Source organism: Lipophrys pholis (genome assembly GCF_963383615.2).
Source record: "Lipophrys pholis genome assembly, chromosome: 11".
Lineage (NCBI taxonomy): Eukaryota > Metazoa > Chordata > Actinopteri > Blenniiformes > Blenniidae > Lipophrys > Lipophrys pholis.
Genome location: NC_137631.1, coordinates 498,953 through 517,808, shown reverse-complemented (window position 1 = coordinate 517,808; position 18,856 = coordinate 498,953). Strand labels below are relative to the sequence as shown.

The window sequence follows — 18,856 nt, the reverse complement described above, 5'->3', positions numbered from 1 at the left end:
CTGCTTCAACAAGGACTTTTATTCACTTCGTCACCTCCCAAATATATTCAAGTACGCGGATTCAAAGATCCAGGAAACACAATCAGTGGAGAATACTTTCAAAAATCAGCACAAATGTTTCCGCTTCAAACCCACAGAGAACCCCCGCCCCCCCCCCCCCAGGCTAAGACACATGGACCTTTGTAAACATGGTACAAATCAATCTTTGCTTCAGGATTACAAAAAGGTAATCTGGTAGAAAAATATTCACTTTCTTTGATAGGTTTTTCTCTTCTTACGAATATTTACAGGTATGTACCTCACAGTATAATCTGATTTGAAAAAGTACATATTGTAAAATGAACACAAAAAGGTCCCGGAAGGAGGGGGGGTAAACATGTGTGTGTGTGTGTGTGTGTCGGGGTAAAAGGCCTTTGGTTTCCATGAAAAAATACCAAAAACGACGACGTAAAGAAGCACAAAGAGTTCTCTCGCTCTCTCGCTCTCTCGTCTCGACCGGTATGGAGCTTCGGGGTTCCACAGGATTCAGAAGACGACGTTCTGGAAAAACGCGGCACGTTTCTGCAAACCGCCACAACCGAGGCCTTCATTGCCATGGCAACAGAGAAAGACACTGCGACACAGAGCGATGTTGCTTGGTCAAGGTACAGTGTGTTCCATTTACTGCCCCCTTGTGGTGAGGCCGCAACGCCACGTTCCATTTACTGCCCCCTTGTGGTGAGGCCGCAACGCCACGTTCCATTTACTGCCCCCTTGTGGTGAGGCCGCAGCGCCACGTTCCATTTACTGCCCCCTTGTGGTGAGACCGCAGCTCCCCTTACAGTGGATTTCAAAGAGAACCTCCGGCGGCCGTGGAAACGCGCCGACCGCCAACAACAAACCTTCACCGTCATTGTAACGGACAAAAGTACCGTTGGGAAGTAAAACTTCACGTGCGTCTCGCTCGCCATCCCCGTTACAGAGTGCTACGAAAACCTAAAGCCGTTGTGAAAAATACACTTGCCAGCAACCGGAGGCCTTCATCGTCATGGTAACCAACAAAAAAAAAACAACAACATTGCTGCAGCTTGCTTGGCGAAAAGTCAAATACGTCGCATTAAAAAGGTACACCGTGAGATTTACTGCCATCATGTGGTGAGGTTGTAAACAGCAACCGGTTGAAAAGCTCTTGGTCGCTTTTAACGATTACCGGGAGAAAAAGACAGGAAACAGCGTGACGAGGTGTTTATCATCATGGGAAGGGACGTAGGGTCGACTAACTCGAGAGGGAAAAAACCCCAGAAGAATTCCTGTAACCTGGCGGTGAGGATGCAGGAGATCTTTGTTGCCATGGTAACAGGCAGAAAAACATTTTGTGGCTTAAGGAAAGACAAAAAAAAAAAAGTTTATTTGCCAAAGATGCTAGAAAAGGTAGATTGTAGAGAGAATCTATTTAGGCCGTGAAAAATCCATCTTCCAACAAATTGATCGCCATGGTAACCGGCGTAGAAACCTGCTGCACGGTTAGTTTGAGGAAAAGAGTGAGGAGAACCCACAGAGGGCGTGAAAACCCGACATGGACAACGGTAATTCTCAGATCCGGGCCGTTCATAGAGCTGCTAAATATAGAACCTGCAAAGGATATCGAAACTTTACAAACTGCACCGTCGGCGCAGGATGTTGGCGTCGACGACCTCCTGAGTGATTTTGACAGCTAAATTCAAATTTGGCAACATTTTGGTGATAAAACGTGCGCGGCACCGTGGAGCAGTGATTAGCGCCGTCACTGTGTGACACGACCGCCTGTTGCTCGATTCCAGGTTGGAAAAGAAGATAAAGATACGGGAAAAAGAAAAACTCCCAGAAAGAGAGCCAAAACAGGCGACAGCTTAGCATGCTAACACACGTCAATATTTCTGTTTCGACACGGTGGCGTAGCGGTTAGCATCGTCGCCTCACATCAAAGCAACTCAGGTTTAGTTCTGGTCAGAGCTTTCCTGTATGAAGTTAATCTTTCTACCCGAGCCTGCCTGGTGGGTTTAGTTGTTTTAAACGTTTTAAGGCGAATTTTGGTCACCAGGTTGTAAAGTTTGGGGCAGAAACTGAGAAATGACATAAAGATGAACGTGGCTGAGAGAGAAAGGGAAGCAGGAAGTTAAAGGGACAGTCGGGTCACAAACATGAAGAAACTCAATTATCCTGAAGACGAAACCGAAAAAGATTCAAAACACAAAAAGATCCAACAAAAACCAAAAATAGACAAATATTGAAATGATACCAAACGACAATATTGGTGAATGAAATGACCAAAAAGGGGCGTGGCACCAAGACTCTCTAAACTCTGATTGGCTGAGCACCAGATGAGTCACGAGCTGCGTCACTGTTGATTGGCCAAGTGAACAGCGTGACGGCGCCCCCCTGCTTTTTCTTTGTCTCGTTACATTCGACACGCCCTCGATTTGCAGAAACGTACGACAGTTTTCCCCTCGAACACGTCCAAAGATTCAGTCGTCAAAAAAACGTTCAGAAGAAAAGTGGCAGCTACAATCAGGCGCTGCTCCTGGGGGCGGCGGCGGCGGCGGCGGCGGCGCCACCGCTGCACAGCCTCCGCTGGGCGAAGTATCCCAGCACGATGAGCAGCATCTCCGAGGTGCTGCTGAGCGCCACGATAAACGGCGCCTGCGACGCGAAGTCCGCCTCGGCGCGGCGGAACGACAGCTGCATGACGGCGAGCGCCAGCAGGCTGTTCTGGACGCCCACCTCGATGCTCACCGTCTTCCTCTGCGGCGCCGCCAGACCCGCCACCTTCGCCAGGACGGCCCCGACCGCCAGGCCCAGCAGAGGCACCGTCACGCCCACCGCCACGATCTGCGGCCGCACGTTGGCCAGGATGGACGCGCCCATTTGGTACGCCATGAAGATGCCGCCCACGATGAGCACGAAGCTGAAGGGGCGGATGAGCGCCAGCAGGACGCGGGTGAGGGCGGGCAGGCGCAGCTTGATCAGCATCCCCAGCGAGATGGGGATGGCGATGAAGAGGAGCGTGCCCAGGATCTTGACGAAGGGCACGTGGAGTGCGGCGTGCACGCCCAGCAGCCGCCCGTACAGCGCCGACGACAGAGGCATGGCTGCCACCGCCACCACGGTGGACACCAGCGTCATGGAGATGGCCAGCGTGACGTCTCCTCCCAGCAGGAGGCTGTACAGGTAGCCGCCGCCGCCGCCCGGCGCCGAGCAGGTGATGACCAGCCCCAGGGAGAGCTCGGTGGGCAGCAAGGCCAGCCGCGACATGCAGTAGGCGTAGAGGGGCATCACCAGGAACTGCCCCAGCACCCCGAGCAGCAGGGGCAGCGGGCTCCTCAGCAGCCCCCGCAGCACCTCCACCTCCACCTTGCACCCGAAGGCACACTTGTTGACGAAGATGAGGGGCAGCAAGGCGAAGAGCACCGGGTTCTCCGAGAAGTGCGACAGCCCGCCCTGGCGGGCGAGGCGGTCGACGCCGTCCTCGTTCCCGGCCTCCACCCTGATGGAGTACTCCGTCCTCTTCTCGACCAGCACCGGCGCGGCGTCCTGGTCCAAGTCCAGCAGCTGGATCTCCAGCTGCGCCCGGCCCGGGAAGCCCGAGCGGATGCTGATGATGTAGCTGGCGGCCGAGCCGGCGCGCCCGCCATCCGTCACGTTCAGGATGGACAGGACGTCTGGGGCCAGCGAGCGGACCCGGACCGTCTGGTTCCAGCTCTGCCGGCCCTTCCTGCCACCGGCCGCCGGGCTCCGGTACCGGCTGGAGATCACGATCACGCCGTTGCTGTTTTCTGGGAACTCGAATTCCTGCGAGGATCCGTCTCCGATTCTGATAAACCCGCCGTCCGCCATCACGTTGGTGTCACTGCCGAGAGACGAGAGAAAGACTCAGCGAGGGTCACAGACTGAGGAGGTGGAGGAATCGACCGGACTGACGGAACCAACGAGAAGCAAAGAACACAAGAACACCAACAAACTAAAAGACCAACCAGCTCAAGATCAAACCATCAAAAATAGACTGAGATGTGAAAACACACACACACACACACACACACACACACACACACACACACACACACACACACACACACACACACACACACACACACACACACACACACACACACACACACACACACACACACACACACACACACACACACACACACACAGCAAAACAGTTTAGAAAATAAACTAAACGTGTTAAACTACTTCAAAATATCTAAAAACCAAAATAGTAAAAAAATTTATATAAAAAAAAAAAGTCAGAAGACAAATAATAAAAATACGTGGAAAAGTTAGGTTTAGGACTAAAAACACCAAAACACATTTTTAAAAATTGAAAAATATATCAATAAGATAAAAAATAAAATAAAATAAGATGCAGGACAATTAAAGCAGAAAACTAAAATCTCAAGACTGATAACAGCTAGACCAGATAGAAGAAATACAAGACAAGAATTATATTAAAAAATACCAATAACTCACTCAAAAATACAAAGATGCTAAATAATCCAATTCAAAAAGTAGAATTAGGCAAAACCCCAGAAAAATAGGATTAATTGAAAAAACCGTAAATGATTAAAAAGGCAAGAAATTAGAAAACGTTAAAAAGACAAAACGATCAAAAAAATAAACTGAAGAAAAAGAGAAAATTAAGTAAAACATCTAAAAACGAGACTCACGAGGAATAAACAGGAAGTGAAATAATAAAGAAGATAAACAGCGATAAATGAGCTCAACGTCAAAGATTAGAGAGGAAAGACACGAGACGAAGAGAAAGAAGAGAAGGAAGAGAAGGAGGTGAAAGAGAAGGAGGTGAAAGAGAAGGAGGTGAAGGAAGAGAAAGAGAAGGAGGTGAAGGAGGAGAAAGAAGAAGGTGAAGGAGGAGAAAGAGAAGGAGGTGAAGGAGGAGAAAGAAGAAGGTGAAGGAGGAGAAAGAGAAGGAGGTGAAGGAAGAGAAAGAAGAAGGTGAAGGAAGAGAAAGAGAAGGAGGTGAAGGAGGAGAAAGAGAAGGAGGTGAAGGAGGAGAAAGAGAAGGAGGTGAAGGAAGAGAAAGAGAAGGAGGTGAAGGAAGAGAAAGAAGAAGGTGAAGGAAGAGAAAGAGAAGGAGGTGAAGGAGGAGAAAGAGAAGGAGGTGAAGGAGGAGAAAGAGAAGGAGGTGAAGGAAGAGAAAGAGAAGGAGGTGAAGGAGGAGAAAGAGAAGGAGGTGAAGGAAGAGAAAGAGAAGGAGGTGAAGGAAGAGAAAGAGAAGGAGGTGAAGGAAGAGAAAGAGAAGGAGGTGAAGGAGGAGAAAGAAGGAGGTGAAGGAAGAGAAAGAGAAGGAGGTGAAGGAGGAGAAAGAAGAAGGTGAAGGAGGAGAAAGAGAAGGAGGTGAAGGAAGAGAAAGAAGAAGGTGAAGGAAGAGAAAGAGAAGGAGGTGAAGGAGGAGAAAGAGAAGGAGGTGAAGGAGGAGAAAGAGAAGGAGGTGAAGGAAGAGAAAGAGAAGGAGGTGAAGGAAGAGAAAGAGAAGGAGGTGAAGGAAGAGAAAGAAGAAGGTGAAGGAGGAGAAAGAGAAGGAGGTGAAGGAGGAGAAAGAGAAGGAGGTGAAGGAGGAGAAAGAGAAGGAGGTGAAAGAAGAGAAAGAAGTTTGGGAGGTGAAAGAAGAGAAAGAAGTGAAGGAGGTGAAGGAGGAGAAGAAGGTGAAGGAGGTGAAAGAAGAGAAAGAGAAGGAGGTGAAAGAAGAGAAAGAGAAGGAGGTGAAGGAGGTGAAAGAAGAGAAAGAGAAGGAGGTGAAGGAGGTGAAAGAAGAGAATGAAGAAAAAGAAGAGGAGGAGGTGAAGGAGGAGAAGGAGGTGAAGGAGACAGAAAAAGGGAGATGAGCGCGGCTCCGGGGGGGGCCAGCCGGCCGGGCGGGGGCTCCTCCTCCGGGGCTCCCCTCCTCCGTACCTGCTGCTGCCGCCGCCGCTCACGGCCGTCGGGCCGGTCTCGTGGCCGCTGTCCACCGTCAGGTTCCCGGCGGCCCACGCCCGGTGCGCCCCGCCGGTGATCAGGAGGCAGCAGACGGTAAAAAGCTTCCTCATCGTGGTGTCGGGCCGGGGGCGGTGGGGCGCTTCTTCCCCCGCCAGCGGCCTCTCCCGGACCTTACACCGCCGCCCTGTCACTCCGCCACGGGCCGCTTCTCATTCTAGTCTCCGGTACAGCTCCGCAGCTCCCGGCCGCTCGTCTCGTCTGGGTCCCATTATTTTCTGTCCGCCGCTACACCGGAACCCGCGCATCACCCCGCCCCGCGCCGACGGAGCACTGGCCGATGGGCCCGGGAAGCGAACTCGTACAGGTCCCCGTTACTCGGTGCTGAGGTGTCGGGGGCGGAGAGCCGCAGCCTCGCCTCGTCTCGGGTCGTGTTTGTCTCTCCGGTGGACGCAGAGTGCGAGCATCGCCGCTCCGCCGCCGCTCATCCGCTACGCCCAGGCTCTTCACGTCAAGGTACCGGAAGAGACACGGCCACTTCCGGTTTGGAGCGCTAAAGTAAGAGTCCTTTAGCTTGTCATCAGAAATAGAAAATAAAACTAGACGACTCAGGAGGAAGTTTTGGGTGCCAGCCTCTCACTGTCAACATCTCTTGATCTCAGCGTCTCCATGGCAACCGCCTGATCTCCTCCCATCTCCCCCATGGGGTGCCTCTCCCGTCCGCTTTGTATAGGACATTTTTTCACAGTTGTTTTTTTTTGTGTGATTTTTTTCAGAAATGGTTAACCGAATCATTAACACTTCCATTCTCTATCTTTGAGCAAGACATTGAACCCCAAACTGCTCCCATTGCACCAACGGAGCATGTGTGAATGTGTGTGTGTGTGAGAATGGGTGAATGTGATTAACAGTATGGAGTGCTTTGGGTGGCTGCTCAAGCGCTTTGTTAGTGAAATCCATTTCCCATTATAGAATCTGTGTGCACATGTTGACCTGAATACATCTATGAGTGTTTCTGCAACCGTGATTCTTCCTCCTGAACACAACGTTCCCACTTCCGGTCTCAGTCGGGGTGTTTACTGCTCACTTGACGCAGCCCGTCGTTGATCCAATGGAAGCGGCCCACAGCCTCACATCAACCCGCTCACACGACGAGCAGGGCGGTCACATGGCGACGGGAGCACCGTGACTCGTCCCTGGAGGAGGAGGGGGAGGAGGAGGAGGAGGAGGAAGGGGGGGATTACCCTGAAAACAGCCACAGGTGGACCACCGTGCTTCTTATTTCCGCTGAAACATGGAGGTGAAAAGCTGCAATCTTTCCAGATTAATCATCCAACAACAGGAAACAAACAACAAGCAGCTTCTCCACAGGCGATGGATGGATGGATGGGTGGATGGATGGATGGATGGATGGATGGATAGATAGATAGATAGATGAAATATAACAGTTACCATATCTATAGAATAAAAGTAGCAACAATTTTTTGTCAATGAATTTTTTGGTTTGATTTGTTTTTGTTATTTCGTTCTTGGTCCGTCATATTATCCTTCTTTCTTTCTTTTTCTGTCCTTTGGTTGTTTTTCTGTTTTAGATCTTGGTTATTTAGTTTTTTTTCTTGAATGTCATTTGCTGTTTTAGTTTTTATTTGCCTTCGTCTCTGGACGCTTGTGTCTTGATCGTTCCACCAACAGAACGTCCATCAAACCGGAAGTGCAGAGCAGCAACGCAACAAACCGGCTGTCTCCGCTCTGAAACGTCACGGAGGCTGGAGAGTCCCACTGAGCAGGTCCTCCTGACGTCAGAGCAACACACACACACACACACACACACACACACACACACACCTCTGGCTGCTTTGACTGAACGGAGGCGACAGAAGGAGGACACACAGCTGATGGAGCAATGAGGCTCTGTGGTGTCGCTCGCTCTCCAGGGAACCACTGAATGGAGAACCAGAGATTTTAAATATGGGGGGGGGGCACAGGTGGAAGTTAGAGAAGAGGAGGTGGTGAAGGTCATGGGTGTACTGAAGGGAGGAGTACAGGTGGAGGTGAAGAAGAGGTGGTGGAGGAGGGGGCGCCTCCTGTTGGGAGCGAGGCGGACATCATGGATCAGTGAGGAGACAAAGGTCAAAGGTCAAGACCACACACACACACACTTTAATTTGTGTGTATTGCATTAATCAAAGTTTAAGATTTATCAGAGTCATCAAAAAATATTAAAAATAAATAAGTTTGACCTTATGAAACATTCTAAAATCTTAAGATAAACTATATTGTCGAATTTTAGCAACAAAGTGGGGGATTTTTTAGTTTGTGTAACAAATGAGTCAATAAAAGAAAAGAGTCAGAGGACGGACGGCGTCAGACGGCACCATTTTATTCTCACAAGATAAATATACAAAAACACAAGAAAAAGTGCTGCAGAGTGTCGAGTACAAAGGAACCTTCACCGTCATGAAACAGCTGAGAGGTGGAGGTGCAGCTCCTCCTCCAGTCTGTGACCTCCACCTTCTACCCCACCAAACTCCTCTGAAAGCTTTGGGAACAGAAACCCGGAGACAGGCAACGATACTCCTCCAAAAATATCCAAACTGAATCCCAGGGGACGGACGAGGAGCCTCAACAAGGACAAAGACAACCTCCAACACCTCCCGTCCTTCAGGCAGCGGCGGCAGGAAGCACCTGCACCCAACAGATAAGGCCTCCAACGCAAGAAAAGAACCAAACACAGTAGAAAAGAAAAGCAGAAAACAACCCAAAGAGGAAGAAAACTTGATGTCTGTTAGTGCCGCTCACACCTCTCATTCAGTCTCTCTGTTAAATGTCTTTTAAAACTCTACATGCTGGAAAAAAGATGAAAAGAAGTGCGCCTGCGGCACACCGGCCCTTTAAATCTCCAACATGGGTTTTGTACAATCTTTACATCCAGCAGCCGGAAATCTGGGAGGAAGTGAGACCCGGCGGGGGAAGGAGGAGGAAGAGGAGGGATCGAACTGGGAAGGTGAACGAGAGAGAGAGAGAGAACGAGAGAGAGAGAGAGAGAGAGAGAGAGAGAGAACGAGAGAGAGAGATCTCATGGTGTCTGTAGCCACTGTGTGTGTTTATTTGTGGGGGGGGGGGGTTGTAATCAATACGCTCTTTAAGTCTTGCCGGTAGGAACAGTTTGATAAAAACACACGCAGCTCCTGTTAAAACTCCTCGGCTTTTTTTTTTCTCCTTCTTCTTCCTCCTCGTCCGTCGCCTCCCGCTGCCGCTTCAGTTTCTCAGCTCCGCCAACCTGCCGGAGGAAAACCACGGTGAGAGGAAACACGGCGCTCGTAAGGTCCAATCCACACAGAACAGAACCAACATGGACAGAAAGAGAAAACAAACGAGTTAAACAAGATAGAAAACAGAGACAGAAAAGAAAAAAGGTTCAGAAGCAAGAAAAACAAAAAAGACTTAAAAACAACAAAAGAAACAGAAAAAGCAAAAACTAAACCTCAAATTAAAAAGTTAAAAACAAAACCACAAAAAAAAGACATGAAAATATAAAAAAAACTAAAAACACAACACAAAATACCAGGAAAGACCAGCAGTATATAAAATAAACACAAAATACACTCAACATCAACAAAAACACACAAATTTAACAGAAACAAGAGAAACAAGAGAAACAAGAGAAGACAAACAGAAAAAAAAGACACCAGAGCTGCAAAATAACAAGAAAAAAACCACAACAGCAAAAAAATTATGAAAACTACAAGAAAAGAGACAAAAAACATACAAAGCAGGTTTAACAAACAAAATTGGCAAAAAAAAAGCAAGTAAAGAAAAAAGAGTCAAACAGGAAAGACGGCAGCAAAAAAATAAAAACAAAAAATGTTAAAAGGATAGAAAATACAAAAGATAAAGACTGTCATGTTGTTTTCCAAAGAAAGAACGACCGAACGAGACTCAAATGAATAAATATCAAATTAAACCATAAAGAAATAAAAAGCAGAAACCCACAACAAACCAGTGTGACGACATTAAAAAGACAGTAAATCCCTGCAGTACAACCAGATCGTCCACCGGGGGCAGCGCAGCGCTTCACCATCACAAAACCTTTTAACTCGGGTCCCAGAGTGGAGAAACGCCGACTCAGCTTTGAGGTGTGGACGGCAAAGATGGCGCACCTCTAGGAAAACCATGATGTCATCACCCCCTCTCCCCCCACCACGATGATGTCATCACCCCCTCTCCCCCCACCGCGGTCCGCCATGTCTCTTACTAACCAAAACAATACCGGACTATAAGCAGCGCCACCTGGAGGTGGCGCTGCAGACGCTACTGTAGACCCCCTGTAGACTCTGTAGACCCTCTGTAGACTCCCTGTAGACCCCCTGTAGACTCTGTAGACCCTCTGTAGACTCCCTGTAGACCCTCTGTAGACTCCCTGTAGACTCCCTGTAGACCCCCTTACCGGCGGCTGAGCTGGTCCTCCTTGTCCTGGACCCGGGAGCTTTCCCCCCCCACTGAAGTGGCTCCGGCCGGCAGCTGGCTCAGCTGGTCCATGACCTCCAGCCCCCCCTCCTCGGCGATCTGGTGGATCAGGTCGTCCACCTGGTCCTGGGGCGTGGTCAGGGTCATGGCGGAGCTCATGGAGTCCTCCATCACCTGGAGGGGGCGGGGGGCGGGGGGGTAAATACAATGTGTGTGTGTGTGTGTGTGTGTGTGTGGTGGCTGCAGGAACTCACGGAGGTGTGGACGTCCAGGTTCTGGACTTGAGTTTCGAACTTGTCCATGACAACAGAGACCTTCTGCAGGTCCATGGAGCTCAGAGCTTTGTCCAGAGCCTTGGTCACCTGACCCATGTTCTTAGTGACCTGGGAAGGGGGGGGGGGGTCAGAGAGAGACCATCAACACCAGGAACCTTCTGGAGGATTAAGTACTGCTCGGCGGTGAACTCACCGCCTTCATGGTGACGGCCGTCTGCACTTTGGAGGCCACGGCGTCGACCCGAGACGCCATGCGCAGCCAGTTCACACCCTCGTTCTTTTTCCGGATGGCGTTCTCGGCGTAGACGCGGGCGCACTCCACATTCTTCTGCTGCAGCGCCTGGAAAGATGGAGGAAAGATGGTGGAAAGATGGAGGAAAGATGGTGGAAAGATGGAGGAAAGACGAAGGAAACATGGTGGAGAGATTGAGGAAAATATGTTAACTACTGGTTAGAACTGTTGTAAACTATTAAATATGTTAACTACTGGTTAGAGGCTTTTACTCTGAAACATCTCCTTCTTCTCTACGTTAAGTTTGTAACTGTTGCACCATGTTCCAGCCCACAGGCTGTCAGGCCTCGCCTCTGTTTCCTTCTTTGTGTTTGACAGGAGGGATCCTCACCGCCTTCCTCCTCCTCCTGTTCTGATGTGGAGCGATCTGATTGGAGGATGACTGCTGATTGGCTCAGCTCCGCCCACCAGCTGAAGCCATTTAAGAAGCTCCAGCAGACTCCTCCTGGCGGCTGATGCAGGCGGTGTGAATGTCGGTGACTTCAGAACCACACCAGCGGGTTCCTTTTCTGTTGATTGGCTGTTTTTCTTTGTTTACATCTTTGCTGCTCTCTTGTTTATGGACTTTGTCTCAGTTAAACCTTCTCGTGAAGAAGCTGCTCTTTTGGTTCTAGCAAATCAACCTTTGTATTATTGGGCGATACCTGTTTGGCCCACCTTTGTTATATTATTGTCTTTGGGGTTCTATTTGATGATTGTAAAGCTGAGAACCCAATAAAAGCCTCTCTTCAGCCAAACTCTCCTGGTTATTGTTACGGCCTCCTTCAGGGGTGGGCACTCCTGGTCCTCGAGGACCAGGAGTGCCCACCCCTGGCCTACTTCAACATCCTTGTCTTAGCAGAACCGGGTCAGAACACACCTGAACATGCAGACATACACACTAGAATGTTTTATAGCTTTTCATTTCTATTGCTAAATTTATCAAATATTCAGTTTTTTTTATTATTTAAATAATATTCCACTTTTAAAAAGGTTAATTTTGTTAAAGCAGAATTCTATTTTCTTTACATATCATTGATTTTTTTTAAATTGATCTTTTACTAAAATCAACATTTCTTTCCTTTCTGATCTGTGGAGAAGCTTAATTCTCCTTCTGACTGGAACGTAGAACATTTTAGCCTCTTGATATTTTCTACACTGTTTACCAGGAAGTACTGCAATGGAACCACAAAGACGTTATATTCTCAGAGTTTTACGTAGAAATTGTAAATGTGTTTACAACAATGTATTTACACTCTAGAGGAAAATTGCAGCATAACGTCACATGTCCGTGTAAAAAATAATAAAATAAAAATCAGATTGCAGTAATTAATACATTAATACGTCTTCTATAGACGTTAACAGGTCGACTCACTTTCTTCACTTTGGCTCGCTCTTTATCCGCCTCCTTCTCGGCCTTCTTGGCCAGCCGCTCCAGCTGCTTGGACGTGAACTGCAAACCAAAGAGGAGTTTCACAATGACAGAACGCTTCAGTGTTAAACTGTGTGAGCTGACGGGGGAACACTTTGACTGACGCACCTTCAGCTGGAAGAGTGTTTCTGCAGAGACGGACGCACACGAGACAGTTACAAAACACAGTTAGTCACATATGTGGACATAAAAGTGACATTTCAGAGGGAAGAGAGCTTCATTTTTGATCACATGAAAATGGAAAAGAAAAGAAAACAAGACAAAATTTAAATTGGTTGGTTTATGGAATCAATTTGTTCTAAGCAAATCCATATTGCTATACCGGGCATGTAATAAAAAAACAGCACATATTTATGACTCTGTTTGCATATCGATTAGCTCTACATATAAAATATTGAAGATTTGCAGAAAGGCTTTAATACATCATGTAGTAGGAAACTTCAAACAACCACACAGCAGGTGATAAAGTAGATCCCAGGAAGTGATTATCAAAACAGAATTATTTATGACATCAAAGTATTTTTGAGGATTAAGTGCCTTTAAAAGGCAAGTAGGCTTTTTTTTTTTTGAGGTAATTCATTCATCAGATATAACACTTATGTCACATACAACTTCTCTGAATTCATAATTAATGAATCAACGAATTATATAATTACTGAGACAATGAAAGTCCCACTTTGGTGCTGTAATACGTAAATGTTGTCCTGTTTTATCTTTCGTTCTTTTCTTTCCTAGTTTATTTCCAGAGGACAGTGCACTTTAATGGACCCTCCGGAGTCACTTTGTGTCACTCCGCCGTCACTTTGTGTCACTCCGCCGTCACTTTGTGTCACTCCGCCATAATGACCCATCGCTCATCTTGTTTCATGTCAGAAATGCTCGAGGAGCTAATTAATATAAAGATTCACAGGTTAGTGTCAGATCATCTCACTGTCATTTGCTGAGAAAATATTCATTGAAAAATAAATCGAACAGGGACCCGATTAACACCCAACCTGGAGAGTGAAAATTAGGATTTATTTAGAAAAAAAGGTGAGATTGAGAGGTTGTGTTAGCCACACGCCCAGCTAACCGGCTAATGTTTGCTTCCCGCCGCAGAACGTCGATAAAGTTGAGCGGAATGGAGGCTCAGCTTGTTGAAACGGGACTTACCGTCCATGCTGAGGCCGTGCTGGAGCCCGGGAGTCACACTAAACTGGACTTTCTTCAGCTGTTCGGGGAAATTATGTGGATTTGTTTTGATGTCTCGATGTCACTTCCTGGTTCTGTCGGCGACCACGTGACCAGAGTTCTGTTGCTTCTTCTTCTTCTTCTTCTTCTTCTTCTTCTTCTTCTTCTTCTTCTTCGTCTTCTTTATTTTATTCTCGGCGGGTGCGAGCTCCCTCTGATTTACACTGCCACATAGTGTCAAAGTGCAGTACTGTAAACAGAATAATAGAAGTAATTATGTCAAAGGTTCTAAGTAGTTAGGGCCAAAATTATATGTGTAAAATTGTGTGTCTGTAATTCTTTGTCTATTTTATCAATCTACCTATACTAAGTTTATAATTTCACGGTTTGTATGTATAGAATGATGTTCACTTCTATATAAATAACTGTAGCAAAAGTTCATTTTTAACTTTCCTTTGTTTGTCTTTATTATTTCGGAATTTGTCATCATACACACAGAGACATAAAGTCCTCTCTCTCTCTCTCTCTCTCTCTCTCTCTCTCTCTCTCTCTCTCTCTCTCTCATCTTCATGGAGTATGTGATGTTTATTTCAGTTCCTGTAAATTCACACTTGATGTCATCGTGTAATCAAACTGGACTTTGTGGGTTGTGTCCCCGTTTGCGCTGTAAATCCAGGATCTCTTTCTTTCTGGGCGTCGAGCCACCCTGCAGGATTAGTGTGGGTCACCCAGACGGAGGGTGGGGCGGAGACCATAGGGGGCGTGGCCAGGGGCGTGGCCAGGGCGCAAAACCATGGGGCTGATCTGTCAGGAGGCTGAATGAAGCCCGATGGGGTCTGCAGCCAGCCAGAGTGAAGATTCAGGTAGGGACAACTCTCACACACACACACACACACACACACACACACACACACACACTCACCAGGGGTATTGATTTAATTTTCATTCATTTATTTATTTAAAAGGGACCGTGTACAATATAAAGGTAAATGTTGTCATTCGATGCATCGCAGCAGATTTAGCTGGAGGTCCTGTGGCCAGTAACAGACGGTCCATACATAAAGACATTCACAGGACAATGTTTAAAACACAGAGACGCATACCAAGACATGAAACAACACTAGACAATAAAATGACCCCGACCTACACACACCCCCCCCCACACACATCAACCAGACAAGGCAACATTAAAAATAGTAAAATAAGGCCGTTCCTGGACCAAAGAGAAGCGTTGATCGGTGAGGGCACTGCCGGCTGCTTATCACATGTTTCTTAATCTCCCTTTTAAAGCTCTTGATGGTGGAACACGTCCTTATAGCGCCGGCAGCTTGTTCCACTGTGTTCTGGAACAGTGGAACGGTAGAGTGCCATCGTGCAAAGAAGCAACTCTGGTTGATCTAATGGAGTTTATAGAGCGCTGGTAGACAACACTGTGTAAACAGCCAGCAGACATTTAAAATGTTGAACCATGCATACGCTTGAGAAGAATCTAAAATTCTCCAAACCTAGAAAGTTGTATTTAGTCAAGATGTTACACTGGTGGTGCATAAAAGGTTTTTTATAATCAAAGACCTTTAAGGCTTGTTTATACACTGACTCAAGAGGTCTAATGCAGCCCCTCACTTTATGTAGAGTGAGATATTCTATTTATATCGCCCCCTGCTGGTCAGGAGTCTGTAAAGCTGAGCGCCGCAAAACATCATCAACATTAAAAACCAGGAACTTACAAAGTCACAGGCTCTTCATGTGTTGTGAGTGTGAGTGTGAGTGTGTGAGTGAGAGTGAGAGTGATTGTGAGTGTGAAAGTGTGAGTGAGTGAGTGTGTGAGTGAGAGTGAGTGTGAGTGTGAGTGTGAAAGTGTGAGTGAGAGTGAGTGTGAGAGTGTGAGTGAGAGTGAGTGTGAATGTGTGAGTGAGAGTGTGTGAGAGTGTGAGTGTGTGAGAGTGAGTGTGAGTGAGAGTGTGTGAGAGTGAGTGTGAGTGAGTGTGAGAGTGAGTGTGAGTGAGAGTGAGAGTGATTGTGAGTGTGAAAGTGTGAGTGAGTGAGTGTGTGAGTGAGAGTGAGTGTGAAAGTGTGAGTGAGTGTGAGAGTGTGAGTGAGAGTGAGTGTGAAAGTGTGAGTGAGAGTGTGTGAGAGTGAGTGTGAGTGAGAGTGAGTGTGAGAGTGAGTGTGTGTGAGAGTGTGTGAGTGTGTGAGAGTGAGAGTGTGTGAGAGTGAGTGTGAGTGAGTGAGAGTGTGTGAGTGAGTGTGAGTGTGAAAGTGTGAGTGAGAGTGAGTGTGAAAGTGTGAGTGAGAGTGAGAGTGTGTGAGAGTGAGTGTGAGAGTGAGTGTGTGAGAGTGTGAGTGTGTGAGAGTGTGTGAGTGTGTGAGTGTGTGAGAGTGAGAGTGTGTGAGAGTGAGTGTGAGAGTGAGAGTGTGTGAGAGTGTGAGTGAGAGTGTGTGAGAGTGTGAGTGTGTGAGAGTGAGTGTGAGTGAGAGTGTGTGAGAGTGAGTGTGAGTGAGAGTGTGTGAGAGTGAGTGTGAGTGAGTGTGAGAGTGAGTGTGTGTGAGAGTGTGAGTGTGTGAGAGTGTGTGGGTGTGTGAGAGTGAGAGTGTGTGAGAGTGAGTGTGAGTGAGTGAGAGTGTGTGAGAGTGAGTGTGTGTGAGAGTGAGTGAGTGTGAGAGTGAGTGTGTGAGTGAGTGTGAGAGTGAGTGTGAGAGTGAGTGTGAGAGTGAGTGTGAGTGAGTGTGTGAGTGAGAGTGAGAGTGATTGTGAGTGTGAAAGTGTGAGTGAGTGTGTGAGTGAGAGTGAGTGTGAGTGAGAGTGAGTGAGTGTGAGTGTGAGAGTGAGTGTGAAAGTGTGAGTGAGTGTGAGTGTGAAAGTGTGAGTGAGAGTGAGTGTGAAAGTGTGAGTGAGAGTGAGAGTGTGTGAGAGTGAGTGTGAGTGAGAGTGAGTGTGAGAGTGAGTGTGTGAGAGTGTGAGTGTGTGAGAGTGTGTGAGTGTGTGAGAGTGAGAGTGTGTGAGTGTGAGAGTGAGAGTGTGTGAGAGTGAGTGTGAGTGAGTGAGAGTGTGTGAGAGTGAGTGTGTGTGAGAGTGAGTGAGTGTGAGAGTGAGTGTGTGAAAGTGTGTGAGAGTGAGTGTGTGAGAGTGAGTGAGAGTGAGTGTGTGAGTGAGCGTGAGAGTGAGTGAGTGTGAGAGTGAGTGAGAGTGAGTGTGAGAGTGAGTGAGCGTGAGAGTGAGTGAGTGTGAGAGTGAGTGAGAGTGAGTGTGAGAGTGAGTGTGAGAGTGAGTGAGAGTGAGAGAGTGAGTGAGCGTGAGTGAGTGTGAGAGTGAGTGAGTGTGAGAGTGAGTGTGAGAGTGAGTGAGAGTGAGAGTGAGCGAGTGAGAGTGAGTGTCCTGATGGGTTGTTAAATCTTCCTGTTTCCAGGTGAACTCGACCACTCTCCAGAAGATCCATTCATGAACTAAAGAACTATAATTTAGACCTTTTGAACTTTTTTAGTCATTTTAGCAGATCAAGATATTTTTTACTATTTAATTTTATATTTGAGTTATTTTAGCTGTTTTGTCCATTTTAACGGCGTTTCTATCACTTTGAACCATTTGACCAGTTTCTGCCACTTCGGCACTTTATCTTTTAAAACTTTGCTTCGTTATTCTTCAGAACTCGTCTCCTCATATTAAACATCGCAGGTGAACCAGCGTCGTTCTGTCAGTTTATGTTTCACTAAGTCACATTTAAGAACCATTTTTAAGCTAAAATGTGCAAACGAGTCCCGTTGGATCAGTTTTCCTTCAGATTCATCCAGGGTTCATTTACATAATCATCATCATCATCATCATCATCATCATCATCATCATCATCATCATCATCATCATAATAATCATAATCATAATCATAATAATCATAATAATCATAATAATCATAATAATAATAATCATGATGATGATGATAGTTTAAATAAAATAAAACAAAAGTGCACTATAACAATAATTCATGTTTTCTCAATAAATGCTGCATTAAAGAAGAATAAATAATGATTAAAAACACATTTTTAAATTCCCTTTTGATTGACAGCTTTCATTGAATTATTTTCTTTCAAAAAAATATTACAGTGATTCCATGTGTTGTAAAAATATTATATAAATGATTTAATTCTTTCTAGTAAATTGCTAAATGTATTTATATAAAATTGTATTTGTGGGTTAATGAATACAAATTAAATAAAGAGAGAAACTCTCATTTTAAAATAAAAACTATCAGTAAAGGTGTGTATCTAGCAGGTCAAATTAAATTATAAATGTCAGTATTGATCAGCTGGAAGTGATTCATTAATATCAATATTATGAATGTAGAGGATTAAATACATTTTAATCAATTTGGAGCTTGAATTAAGACGTATCCTGATATTTATTAGCTGAAAATACTAGACTTGTGTTTTATCGAGATAGAATGGAATATTGATTTACTAAACCTCGATGATCTATTTCAATAACAATAATTATTAACTAGAAATGGTGAAAACCTATTTGTTAACTTAAGGTTGAAGGCAGATTACAGTTTAGCAGCAACGACATTTATTACATTTGTTGATTCAATATTTAATATCTGTTGGAAAATCATTCATTAATAATATCAGTCAGAAACAAACATGACAGAAACATAATCTGACTGGATTAAAACTCACCTTTTAAAGAAACTGACATCAATATAATCTGAATTATATAATAAATCTCTGAATAGAAAAGTTTATTGAAATTAAAAGAAAAAAAACACAAAAAGTTTACCGAACCAGACACGAAGTTGCTTTACACTTCAGTAATAATTCCAATTAAAAAAGGTGCTAGCTGCTAACTCTTGTAAAACACTCACACTACAGACACACACACTCACAACACTACACACACACACACACACTACACAATCACACACACACACACACACACACACACACACACACACACACACACACACACACACACACACACACACCACACACACACACACACACCACACACACACACACACACACACACACCACACACACACACACACACACACGACACACACACACACACACACCAGATCCTCCACTCAGCACTTTCACGTCAGCTGACCTGGAGGTCAGTTGAAGGTCACAAGGACTCGAGTATGAGATCAGGTGAAGTGGAACCGAGGCTGGACACACACACACACACACACACACACACACACACACACACACACACACACACACACACACACACACACACACACACACAGAAAGGCCTTAGCATTACAGAAAACTATATTTCAGTGATTCCCCTGGTGG

The 18,856-nt window shown here is 46.1% G+C and overlaps 3 protein-coding genes across 13 annotated transcripts in view; 1 reads left to right on the top strand and 2 right to left on the bottom strand.

Annotated features, from left to right (window-relative positions):
* slc10a3 (solute carrier family 10 member 3) lies at positions 1-6,448 on the bottom strand. The gene is made up of 2 exons (XM_080474982.1): positions 5,929-6,448; positions 1-3,865 (listed from the first exon to the last, which is right to left on the bottom strand). The coding sequence occupies exons 1-2, from the start codon at positions 6,060-6,062 to the stop codon at positions 2,527-2,529; spliced, it is 1,473 nt and encodes a 490-aa protein (XP_080331108.1). The 5' UTR covers positions 6,063-6,448; the 3' UTR covers positions 1-2,526.
* Positions 6,449-8,313: 1,865 nt separating this feature from the next.
* chmp1a (charged multivesicular body protein 1A) lies at positions 8,314-13,763 on the bottom strand (the record flags this gene model as incomplete). Of its 2 annotated transcripts, XM_080475681.1 has the most annotated exons (7): positions 13,547-13,763; positions 12,503-12,522; positions 12,338-12,415; positions 10,885-11,031; positions 10,671-10,799; positions 10,397-10,590; positions 8,314-9,229 (listed from the first exon to the last, which is right to left on the bottom strand). In XM_080475681.1, the coding sequence occupies exons 1-7, from the start codon at positions 13,551-13,553 to the stop codon at positions 9,208-9,210; spliced, it is 597 nt and encodes a 198-aa protein (XP_080331807.1). In that variant the 5' UTR covers positions 13,554-13,763. The 2 variants fall into 2 exon arrangements, with proteins under 2 accessions (XP_080331807.1, XP_080331808.1); XM_080475682.1 differs by lacking the exon at positions 8,314-9,229 and having other exon boundaries at positions 10,393-10,590; positions 13,547-13,737.
* Positions 13,764-14,265: 502 nt separating this feature from the next.
* Positions 14,266-18,856, top strand: part of cdk10 (cyclin dependent kinase 10) — an 18,170-nt gene continuing 13,579 nt past the window's right edge. For 4 of the 10 annotated variants that reach the window (XM_080475679.1, XM_080475669.1, XM_080475677.1 and 1 more), the window contains exon 1: positions 14,336-14,427. The gene's annotated coding sequence lies outside the window, so the exon portion shown is untranslated. Of the gene's footprint in view, positions 14,428-18,856 lie in introns of all 10 variants that reach the window. The other 6 variants (XM_080475673.1, XM_080475678.1, XM_080475671.1 and 3 more) reach the window with 6 other exon arrangements.